Source organism: Elephas maximus, chromosome 8, assembly GCF_024166365.1.
Source record: "Elephas maximus indicus isolate mEleMax1 chromosome 8, mEleMax1 primary haplotype, whole genome shotgun sequence".
Lineage (NCBI taxonomy): Eukaryota > Metazoa > Chordata > Mammalia > Proboscidea > Elephantidae > Elephas > Elephas maximus.
In genome coordinates this window covers 92,270,174-92,282,411 of record NC_064826.1, presented here as the reverse complement: position 1 = coordinate 92,282,411, position 12,238 = coordinate 92,270,174, and the positions used below count along the sequence as shown (strand labels likewise).

The 12,238-nt window shown below is 52.7% G+C and overlaps 1 protein-coding gene across 2 annotated transcripts in view; it reads right to left on the bottom strand.

The window, feature by feature from the left end:
* MINDY4 (MINDY lysine 48 deubiquitinase 4) overlaps positions 1–12,238 on the bottom strand; it is a 158,354-nt gene that overhangs the window by 28,798 nt on the left and 117,318 nt on the right. For both annotated transcript variants that reach the window (XM_049893532.1, XM_049893531.1), the window contains exon 14: positions 3,005–3,068. In XM_049893532.1, coding sequence (XP_049749489.1) covers positions 3,005–3,068 — 64 coding nt within the window. The remainder of the gene's footprint in view (positions 1–3,004; positions 3,069–12,238) is intronic.

Here is a 12,238-nt window from a genome sequence, read left to right as displayed (position 1 = left end):
GGCCTGCACTGCCAATATACTACACAGAGATGATGACAGCTCTGCCAATGTGTGCTAGAGCGTTCTGGGGTTCAGACGGACACGAATCTCACCACCATGCCACACCTGCTTTGTGGGGAAGTGGCACTGGCTCGGTCTTGAAGGGTGGTGTTTCTTTTTCCATAAATTTTTATTCTGAAATAATTTTAGACTCTTAAGAAGTTACAAAAATAGGACAGACAGTTCCCGTGTACCCTTCACCCAGCTTCCCCCAATGATAACATCTTACACAAACAGAGTACATTGTCAAAACCAGGAAACTGATGGTGGGACCACGCCATTAACTGAACCACAGGCCTCATTTGAATTTCACCAGCGATGGGGGACGGGGGATGGAGAAGGTTGGGGAGAGAGTAAAGTATTTCAGGAGCCAGTAATGGTAGAAGCAGAGAGGTGGTGGCAGGAAAGCCCAAGTCTAGTTCTAGCTGTCTCTGTATCACCTGCTGTGTAACAGCACTGGATATCCCACAACTTGGGCTACTCACTCTTCAACCCAACAAGCACCCTAGCCACACATCCAAGGGACATTAACATGCATAGGGCTATTTTTCCTGCTGACTCCTTTATCCAGTGCCTTCTGGGCTAGAGTGGACCATTGGGGCTGGAAGGGCCCTTATTCAGGGCATCTAGCAAATTTTTTTTTTTTTTTTAGGGGCTCAGCCTCTGGTTAAGAAGGGGGAAACTGAGGACTTAACCAAGCTACACAGCTGGCTTGTGAGAGAAATAACCTTCCCCACACATTTCCTGGCTCCTTGTCCAGTGTCCCTCTCTCTCTCACCTCTCCCACCCTTGGGGTGCCACCCTGGCTGACCAAAGACTCAAGGGGAAGAGCAGTGACCTGAGCCCGAGAGGTCTCTACGCACCTGCTAGGTGGCTGGGGGAGGGTGCAGGGAGCCCAGCCGAGCACTCCTCTATATTATTCACCTTCTGCATGGCCCTTGCTCTTTGTCTGGCAAGCAGAGGGGGCACCTCACAGGCCCTGTGGGAACGGCCACAACAACCCTTTCCCCAATGTCCACTCTGCAGGACAGAGTTTATGAAAGTGTTTCCCCTGAATTGTGAGAACCATGTCCAGGGTTAATAACTCCCTCAGGGAACAACACCACCCCTGCCCCACTGGCAGTAAAAGAGGCCCCACTGAATGGCCACCAAGGGGCCCCCATTGAAGGGAGATAGCGGTGGTCTCATTGTGTCCCTACAGAGGAAATGAGAAAATAATTTGGAGGAAATGTCTGCTCTGAGATACTGCACCTTTGGGGCTGCTGCTGCTAAGAAAGGCGCACCCTTTTTCAGATGAGTTTGAGTTCTCAAGGACAAAAAGGGCTTACGCCCCACTCTTAGCAGGAAGCCTTCTTGAGATGGGTTAGGAGGGGCCACAGGCCTTTCCCCGCCACTAGAATAAAAAATCACACTGTGGCATAGTGGTCATTTAGCCCCTTGCTACCCAAAGTGTGGTCTGTGGACCAGGACATCACCCTCACGGAGAAGGCTGTTAGAAATGTAGATTCCCAGGCCCCAGCTCGAAGCCCACTGAACCAGAACCAGCTCTGCAACAAGACCCTCTGGGCATGCGTGTGCCTGTTAAAGTTTAAGAAACACTGGTCTAGTCCAAATGCCTCGTTCTACAAATGAGGAAACTGAGGCTCAAAGAAGGGAAGAAAATTACCCCAAGGCATTCTGTGAGTGAGACAGAGACCAGGGCGTGGAGCTAGCCCCGGACTCCAGCCTAGCGTCTTCTCCATCCACTTGGCTGCCCGTGTCTAGGCCACACCACTCTCTGCACTGCAGAAGTGGGAGCTCCCACAGGGAATACAGGTGCAAAGAGTGAGAGCAGACCCAGCCGGGCAGCCAGAGGGTGGCCCTTACCTTGAGGTCCTTCTACAGAAGGCAAGGGAGGCCAGCTCCTCAGTCCCTCAAGCACCCTTGACAAACTGGAGGCCCTAAGCATGGTGCCAGGGAGGTTTTCAGAGCTGACACAAGTAAGCCAGGACTTCCAGGAAATTGGGCCCAGCAGACTGAGCAGCTCAGTCCAGCCTGTTCGTGCTACACATTTCGCCCCCATCGGCCACTGAGATGGCCCCTGGGTGGTGCAAATGGCTTGCTCTCAGCCACTAACCAAAAGGTTGGTGGTTCAAATCCACCCAGCAGTGCCATGGAAGAAAGGCCTGGCAATCTAATTCCATAAGAGTACAGCTAAGAAAACACTAGGGAGAGCAGTTCTACTTCGTAACACATGGAGTCGCCATGAGTCAGCATCAACTCAAGGGCAATGGGTTTTTGCCATGGGGGGTTAGATTTGGCTGTGGCCCATGCGACCACTTTGGGAGGCCTTACCTAGTGGCACAATGGTTAAGAGCTCGGCTGCTAACCAAAAAGTTGGCAGTTGGAATCCACCAGCTGCTCCTTGGAAACACAATAAGGCAGTTCTACTCTGTTCTATAGGATGACTATGAGTCGGAATTGACTCGACAGCAACAGGTGCCATGGAAGGAAAGGACGGAGCCCAAGTGCAGGATTTGGCTCTGGGTCCTGATGCCTACTACGTAGGTTCTTGAACAGGTCCTTTCCCCTGGTGTCACCTGAGTGATTGGGCAATCAGGGACAAGCAACTATGCTAAGGGCCCCAGGTGAGGCCCCTCGAGGGCTCCTCTGTGAAGATGTAGAGGGAAGGGTCTCTGCAAATACAATGCGCAGAGCAACTCTGAAGGGGCCAGGATTCCCCAGCCTTCTCCTGGGGCCCAGCGCCCTGCCCCTGTAGCTTTCAGCTCAGACCGGATGCAGCACATGCTCCAGAAATGAAGAGTGAAGCTGGGTTCTTTCTAGATCTCCCTGCCAGTGAAGCCAAGCACAGGTTGGCACATTTCAGCTGCTTGGAGAATGCTGGCAGGGGACAAGAGAGAAGGAGCGGACAGGGGGAGATGAAGGGAAAGACCGGCTGACTGGCCTGGCCCCCTGTGCCACTTACCTGTGTGCAGTATCCATATGCTCCAATCAGATGGTTGGTGGGGACGTCGAAGTCCTGGCGAACTCTGGAAAACATGGGAGCGACTATGTCAGCACTCTCTGCCTGGCTCAGGCTGGCCGGCCGGGCATACCTGCTGGGCGACCCTGGGGTTCCAGGCTGAGGCCTGGAATTCTGGATTTGGAGGGAACCTGAGGGCTCTGTGTCTGTGCTCTCCATTGAGGAGCTTCCCTCCAGAAGGGCTTAAGGCCGGAGCCCAGGGCTCCTCAAGTCCAGCTCAGAGCACTCTCTGGGCCACAGCCCCCATTCACTTCACCAGGCCCTCTGTGGACACTGGAGAAGAGAGACTGAAGTGTGGGGCAGCAATGTCCTGCATTAGCACCCCCACTGTCACTTGCTGGTGGAGACTGGTGGGAATTGGTACTGCCCCTTCTATCTCTGGGCCTCAGTTTGCCAGTCTGTTCAATGGGAGGAATGGTCCCTAAAGCCTCTGTGAGTTCCAAAATTATAGCCACCACCCCTGAGCACAGACCTTGTACCAGGCAGTATACACACAAGGCTCAGAAGAGCGGGCTTAGCCCATGGGCAATGGAGCTGGCAGGGGGACCCCAGGCAGCCAGTCTGACGCATGTGCACCCCCTTTTCACCGTGGCCCCACTCCTGGAATGGGTTTCCCCAAAAGGCACATGGTGAAAAGCTCGTTTGCCAGAAGGGAAGGATTTCTAGGGCTGAGAACCAGAACAATTCAGGGCGTCATGCTCAGCAGTGGCCGTGTTATACGTGGCATGTGAAGTGACAAGCACCAGGAGTCAAAAAACCCTCCCCGAATTTCAAATTGTTCCTCACCATCTTGTCTCTGGGCCAGAAAGTCTACGGTCAGCACATTATTCATTTGTTGCTTTTGTTGTTGTTAGCTACCATCGAGTGGGCCCAGAATTCATGGCGACCCCATTCACAATGGAACAAAAAGCTGCCTGGACCTGTGCCATTTCCATGATAGGTTGCAGACTGGACAATATTCCATTGTGATCCATAGGGTTTTCGCTGGCTACATTTCAGAAGTAGATCACCGGGCCTTTCTTCCTAGTCTGTCTTAGTCTGAAAGCTCTGTGGAAACCCGTTCAGCATCATAGCAACACACAAGCCTCAGCTGACAGAGGGGTGGCAGCCGCGCATGAGGTGGAGTGGCCGGGAATCCGCCCCTTTGGGAGACTAACGGAGTCGTATGTTGCACAGAGGTGCACACTGGGTAAACAGGAAAGGAACAACCATTTATTGCACATGCTCAGCAGGTGGCAATTTCAACCCTCCAACTGCCTTGCAAAGCTGGAATTACTACCTCTATTTCGTAGATGTGGAAACAAGCTCAGAAAGGTGAGAGACTGGCTTCCAGAGCCACGCTCCCTCCGCTGCTGCTCCACCCCTCCCTCAGCACTGTGCAGGGGCCTTGCTGCTTCCCTCGCCGCACCCCAAACAGAGCCCTGAGAGGTGCTCCACAGGTGGGAGGGCTTGCAATCAGGACTTTTATTCTTGCTTTTAGTGGAAGAGAAGAGAAACGTGGTCTCAATTTATGCCTTTAATCTAAAATCTACCACAAATCCACAAGCCTAAAACACACACCCAGGTCCCTGTACCCTTTGGAGATGGGTTTTGAAACTCCAGCTCCCTGGCCCTTGTGGGACAAATGCTTTCTTGTGGCTTTTAATAACCATGGCCAAACCGGGAAGGTTGTGGTCTACAGAAGAAGGTTGCTGCAAAGGCCAGGGACCTGGCCGATAGCCATGGGGGCTCGGGGCCCTCTGGGATTGGCTTCTGTGGCTCGCCCACCAGGCACAGCCCCGCAGGCCTAGGAAGGAGCCAGCTGGGGGTGACTAATGGCCCAACACGGCATTCGGCTGGCGCTAGCTCAGGCCGAAGAATTGATGGAAACGTTCTCCGCGGCATAGCCAAGGATCTTCTGAAGGGAAGAAAATAACCTCAAAGGAGTCCTGGGTGGACTGATAAGCATCGCTGGCCACAAGCCACCATGAAGTTTTCAGAAGCACTCAGATCTTCATAATCCCACAGCCTCGTGTTCACCCAGCGCGCAGGAGAGCCTGCGTCAGCTAGGAGCTGAGGGACACGCTGAAAGGACAATGGAAGGAAATGGTAATTGCATCCTTAGGTGCAAACACGATGGGAAATTCAGCAGTAGGCTCGGATCTTAAAAGGGAGCAACATCTGTATTTCACATTAGGGCATTCAAGTGATGCCCAGGAGCAGCTTATGGCTTAAGAGATTTACAACTCTGGCAAATCTAGGTGCCGTGGCCTCCCTCTGAGGGAATTCCTGGAGAGCCAAGTGTGAGGCGGCCTTGAGCGAGGAGCACGGCCCTGCTCTGCCCAGGAGAAGTCTGTTCACAAGGCATGGCCATCAAGAGGCCCATGTTCTAGCCCTGGGTCACTCTGTGACAGCAAACCAGGTCCCTTGCCTCTCTGGGCCTCAGTCTCCCCTTTTGTAACATGAGTGGTCCCCAACTTTTTTTTTCTTTCAAGTAAAATCTTGTTTACAGAAGCCCAGTGTATGACTCATAAAAGCGGCTGCTCTGGCTGAAGGCAGGTGGAGGGCTGGTACCATCCTTCTCCACTTTGCCGGCCCTTGAAGCCCCTCTGGGGAACCCCGGGGTCTCTATGGACACTCACCACTCTGGGAGCAGAGACTGCAACACTGGGGGCCTGCCTGCACTCTGAGGCTCCCGTCTGTTCTGGGCTCTGAGACACAAGGCCTGATGGTCCCTTCCCTAGGAACGAGCTGACAATTTCAGCTAACAGGCAGGTTTTCCCTTCCTTGGTTTTCCTGGGTGTTGGGCAGCCCTGGGCCCCGGGAGAACATTGCACAGCCTGAGGCCCCAGACACTTAAGCTGGATGGCAGGAGCAAAATGGGCCAGGGCCTCAAAATGTGTTCCCTGGAGCTGTCCTGCCCTAGGGGACTTTCAGAAAGCAGGAGCAGGAGCTTCCTGAGAAATCAGATTCCAAGGAGCATAGTGTGAGGGAGCTGGAGTGGACTGGACCAGGGGCTTGAGAGAAGGGCTTGGCCCTGGCCGCCCCACTTCCAGCCTCCTCAGCATTCGCTTCCTTCTTTCTGGTTCATGGGCAGTACCAGCAACAGCCGCCAGACCTCACTGTCCCCAGAGACGAGCTGAGCCTCTGAGATCAAGCTGCTCAGACCCAAGGGTGCAGGGTGAAGGCCTGGCCTTGAAGGCATCCAATTCACTCACTGACAGGAGCGGGAACAGAGAGCTCTGCCCAGGATGCCAGCAAAGATGGACCTTCCCACCAGCATCACACTGACCTTAATCAGGGAGTCCCACAAAACAGAACAAAGAGACCACCAGGGCTAGGGAGCCCTGAAGGGTCATCATCTTGTAGATGAGAAGAAAAATGCCCAGATTCGGGGCCTAGAGCTGGCTTAGCCCTCTGCCACCTCTGTTCACTCTGCCTTTTGCCGCATGCCTAGACATAGTAAGGCTCTGCCACTACACAGGCTTACAATGAGTGCACCTGCCATCTGTCCAGTTTCAGTCTCTTTCAAATACACTGCCCTCTCTAAAGCCCTGTAAGGCCGAGAAGCAAGTGCCACCTCCATATTACGAGTGGGGAAACTGAGGCCCAGTGAGGGGAAGGACCTGTGGTCCTATGGTCACACAGAGTCAGCAGAGCCAGGACTGTGTCCTGGGACCAATATCACACAGTGGCCTGAAGCCTGCGATGGTCAGCCGGTCAGTCAGCCCCAGGGTGTTCTAGGAGCTCTGAGGCCCCAGCCCTGATGGGGGCACCCCAGCCCTGATGGGGGCACCCCAGCCCTGGGCTGGGGAGCTCCTCTAGGACCTACCCTCCCTAACCTGAGCCTCTGGCTTCATCTCCCCTAAACTGTGTCAGTGTTCTTCCCAAATGTGGCTGAACATGTGTACCTGGGCATTTTGTACAAAAGTTTCTGAATAATAAGGGAAGTGTCCACATAGACTAGAGACATGGGTCCGGTTTATGGTCACTGCTGTTCACCTAAAGCCAGTGTCCACAGGCCAGGTTTCAGAGGCGTGTGGGAGTAGCCTGCTCTGCCTTTGACTGGCTGAGTGAACTTAGGCCAGTCTCTCTCGCTCTCTGAGCCAGTTTCCTCTTTATAAAGCCAGAAGACTGGAGCAGGAGTTCTCCAGGGACCTTCTGGGATCTGAACAAAGGTGCCTGGTACATGATTCATATTTAAAACATCAAACCAAAAATAGGCAGTGATTAACCTGGAACGGCCTGACCAGCCTTTTCCCTCGACTTGACCACTGGGGTGCTGGGGCTCCCGGAGGAGGTGTCACTGCCCACTGGGGCAGCTTGGCCTATCCCTGACGCCCAGCCCACCCCTCAACTGCACGTCCTTCATTTGTTCACCCTCTCTCCCATCCACCTGCAGCGACCTCAGAGATGACAGCTTTTTGATGGGTTTCATTGGCTTTTGAGGACAACATCAATAGTGAAAAGGGCAGTTGTGGTGCAATTAGGAGAGCCTGGGCTTTGGAATCATGGAGTCCTGAGTTCCAGTTGCTCACCAGTTGTTCCTCTTTCTAAGCCTCAGTTTCCCCGTTTGCTATATGGGTATGATGGTACCTCTATCTATTACAGGTTGCTGTGAGAACTAAATGAGATGAACTGTATGAAGTATTTGGCATTCAGTAAATATTACTTCCCTTTTCCTACAATAACAACAATAAAAACAAAACACACACACACACACACAGATCCAGACGTCATGCTCCCTGCAACTCGACCATTAGTATCTTGGCCAAGAACCTAGAACAAATGGAGGCCTCCAATTGGTGGGAATGTGGTGTGTCTTTCTGAAAAGCATTCAGATTGAGCGGATATCCACTGCTTTCCCAGGAAGGCCAAGAGAAAGGGGACAATAAGTCAGAACACCTGGGTATCAGGCCTCTCTGCCACTTGGTGCTGAGTGACCTTCAGCAAATTGCTATCTGTCTCTGAGCCTCTGTTATGGGGGAGAGCAATAACCACCGCAAGGGGTGTTTCAATAAAGGACAAGGCTGTGGCAAGGCCTTAGAATCTGCAGAGAGATCCACAGGCTTAAGGGGGCCATCATGTCCATTCTCCAGGCAGTGAGAAGACAGGGCTAGGACGGGGCCAGGAAGCAGAGGAGGTACGTGGAAGGCTTTGCAGGATGGAGAGATAGGGTACTAGGGCCTGCCTGGAGGAAGGAAGAGAAAGGCAAGGAGGCAAGCTTCTCAGCAGCTGGCCAAAGCCCTTCCCAAGCTGCCTTCCGCCTCACCACCCACCATCATCCTCACCGTGGGCCAGCACCTTCCCTCCCATCTAGTCCTTGTGCAAATGTTCCCTGCAAACCCCCACCAGTGGCCCTTGTCTGCCTTCTTTCTGCCTCCAAAACCCTTCCCACCCAACCCTCAGAGTCCTGCTAAATGTCACCTCCTCAATAAAGGGGCACCTCCCTCGCCTCAGAGACATATGTGCCCCATGTTTGCTCCTGGAGTCCTGCCCTGAGTCCTGTACCTCTCTTTCCTAACAACACTCACCAACTGCCATTTGTGGGCCTGCCCTGCACCTCCAGGAGGCCAGGGTTATGTTGTGTCCACTGGCTCCTGGTGCCCAGAACTGGGCCCTCTCTAGACCCTCCAGTGCACAGCAAATGGGCCCCTAAATTAAGCAAGCCGGCTCACACCCACCCCAGGAGAAATTGTGCAGAGGCCCTGGTGAACAGCTTCCAGAAGCTGCATTCCAGGAGGTGTGCAGAGGCAGGCGGAAATGAGTGTCCCACCCAAGAAGCTGAGGCTGGCCTAGCACAGAAGCCTCTTCCAAAAGCTTAATTAGTTACTGTTCCTTCCTCACGAAGCCTGTCCTGTTCCTCTGGCACTGGAGCCCTTCATGGAGAAAGGAGGTAGTCTTTGGGTAGGTGGGTTGGGGTGTTAAATGCACACAGGGTCGAGGGTCAGGAGACCCTCCAGCTCTGCCACTAACCCCAGCGTGGCCTGGGCTCATCCCCCTTCTCACGTCCAGTCCACAGCTCAGTGTCCATGGCTGCCCTGCTGTCCTCAACCACACCCAGCTAGCACACACTGGCCATGGTTTGCCATCTCAGCTGCTTGGGGCCTGGCTCAGGCAGAGTCCCTTGCTTTGGCCCAGACCACACTGGCTGAAATTAAACAGAGAGTGAACAGACATCTTGTTTGGTATAGACCTATTTGGGGGTCTCATTTCTACTTCTCCTCCTAAGTCAGCAAACACAGCTGAGCTGCTCTCTCACCCCCTCTCCCAGCCCAGGGAAGGGTAAGGCAGGCACAGGGTCTTAAAATGGGAGCCAGGAGACTCGGATGGTGGTGTCAGCTTGGCCACTAACTTGCCCTCAACTTCTGAGAGCCTCAGTTCCCTCATCTGTAAAATGGGTGATGGTCTCTAGCCTGTGGGCCTGCCCCTCGAGTTACCAGAAGACGCTAGAGGCCCAGAGTAGCTCTGAAAGCCATCCGCCTTCCTCCTCCACCTCCAGCCCCTGCCTTCTGCAGGGTGAAGGGGCTTCATGGGGCCCCTGAGGGAGCCTCTCCGAGCCAGCTGGGGACCCACAGGAGGCCAGAGCTCTGTTCACTGTGCGGGAAGGATTTAGTGTGAGCCTTGAGACGGTATTGGAAGAGGAAATGAGGTCAGATGAAGGGAGTGGGGCCTGGGTAGCAAGTCTGCAATTTCCATGATGAGTCCCACAATGACACCAGTACCCACAAACCCTTGCAGTCCCCTCCTCCCAGCTACCACCCTCGTCTCTAGACACTGTTGCTGAGAATGTTCATATAGCTTGGCCTCTAAGCTGAGTCAGGTTTAAAGTCAGATGGGAGTTAATCAAGGAAGTTCCATTCCCCTCTTTTCCCAGATACAGTGGGGATGGGAAGGGCCCTTAACCACCCAGTCCAGCCCTCATGGTAAATATGGAAAAGCCAGCTGAGAGACGGAAAGGGATTTGTTCAGGGCTGCGAAGCCAGTTATTGCCTGCGTCGAGACGGGAGCCCACGAGTCGGAGCTCCTGGTCCAGGTGGTTCTGTTTGCACCTTATTATTCTGGGCTGCAGGAGTTAAGATAAGCATGATGCAGGTGGAAGAGAAAGCTGATGAGCACCCTCTGTTCTCTCACATTCAGACAGCACATCTGAGACTACCAAGAGCCTAGGACTCTCGATAAGAACAGCCCCCTACCCATATCCTTATGCCACAAACAATCTGCCTAGCCAATCTCCCTAAAATGTTCTTAGTAAGCTATGCTTGTATTTGCTGAACTACAAGCTTTAGACTCATTTTTCTTCATTTCCAAGGGGAGCCTTGGCCCAGATCTGATCTGCCCCAAACTCACCTCTGTTCTTCCATTCTTTAAAATACCCCAAACTTTATTTCCTGACTCTAGCCCACCCCTTTCCTAGCCAGTGTGGCAGGCCTCTGTTGTTCTCAACTGCCTTCTGGGGACAGCTTCCCATGTTCAAATGCCCCATGATGGGTACAGCCCCAGACCTGGCCTGTCAGAGCACAGTGCCCTTGGTCACCGGGATGGTTATCAGAAGTGGGTGTCTAGCACGCACAGGCTGAGGAGCTACTGCAGAAGGGGCTCTGGGATTGCTAGCACCCACCCTGCAGGAGGGCCCACCTGAGAACATAGCTGAGACAGAGGACGGAGGAGTCAAGAGACAGAAGGAGGAATACCAAGTCCCAAAGACATTGTTCAAGTTCCTGGATCCAGCCCCTCCTGAAGCCCTAGACTCGGGATATAAATCAATTAATAGGCTTTAACTCGTTCAAAACTGAGTTCTGTCACTTCCCATGGCATGACCAACCCTCATGCTTGGCTTTCATTTCAAGGCTATTTTCTCAAAGAAATTAAGTGTTTTATTGTTGTTGTTCCTGCTGCTGTTGATATCTTGGAGAGAGTTACAAAGAGCATCAGAGTCACATTGGTGTAGATGTTGCCCAGTGTTTTCCCCTTGCCCTCGGTGCCTGCCTTGGCAGTTCAAAAATTACTTCAGGCAGTAAATAGCAAATTATTACCTATTTTGGACTTTCAAGATCGCCCTTGGGCCACTGAAGTTGCCAGTACACTGAGTGCCAAGTGTCTACTCTATGAAAAGATTTTCTTCACAGGCTATCTCTCACTCACCCACCAGGCCTGTGCCAGGCTCTGGCACCCACATTCCTTGAGGCATGCATAGGGCCATCCTGGTCTGGCTCAGAGCTGGCCATGACCCCAGGGCCCTGAGCATCCCTGGGGCCCTGAGGAAAGGAGCTCAGTTAGGCAAGTGTGAAAGCCTGCATGAGCTTTTCTGTAAGCAACTTGAGATTTTAGAAAACAAAATGAATGACTTGAAATAAAGTGGAAAAAAATAATAATAATAAAACCTACACTGGGCTTTGCACACAGTCTGGGGTAAACAAACCTCAAAGGTCTGCTTCATAACTGTTCTTTCAGCTTTTGAAGGTGGAAGTGTCAAGGCAGCAGTTGGAGCTACCAGTGCTCTGCTCTGTTGGCATCTGCCCATGGCACCCTCACCCTAGCTCAGCCCCAGGCTGGGGACAGCCACGACAGGAAAGACCCCCACCCTAAGTACCCAGGCTCCAGATAGTAAGCCCTTGCAAGAAGGACCGCTGTTATGGATTGTATCCCCCCAAAATATGTACTGGAATCCTAACCCCTTTACCTATAGATGTAATCCTGTTTGGAAATAGGATTTTTTTTGTTATGTGAATTAGGTTGTAACCAAGTAGGGTGGGCTTTAAACCTGATCGGTTCTGTGTTATAAAACGAGATTAGACACAGAGGCACACACACACACAGGGGAAGACAGATGCCATGTGAGGATTATTTACAAACCAAGGAAAGCCAAGGACTGCTGGCAGATGCAGGAGTCTGGAGAACTAGGAGAAGGGTTCATGGCATCAATATGGCTGAGGCCCTGTTTGGGAATTTTAGCTTCCAGAACTGTGAGAAATACATTGTGGTTCCATACAGCTATCCATTTGCAGTATTTCAGTTACCACAGCACCAGGTAATGAAGAAAACCGCCTTATCCTCTGTCTTACACATGCACGCACTCGCACACAAAGCACACACACACAATCAAGCCACTCTTCACACAATCTCAAACACAACCACTCATACCCGTACTATCTCACACCCAGCCACACAGCCTCACCGGTCTCTCGTTTGTGCACA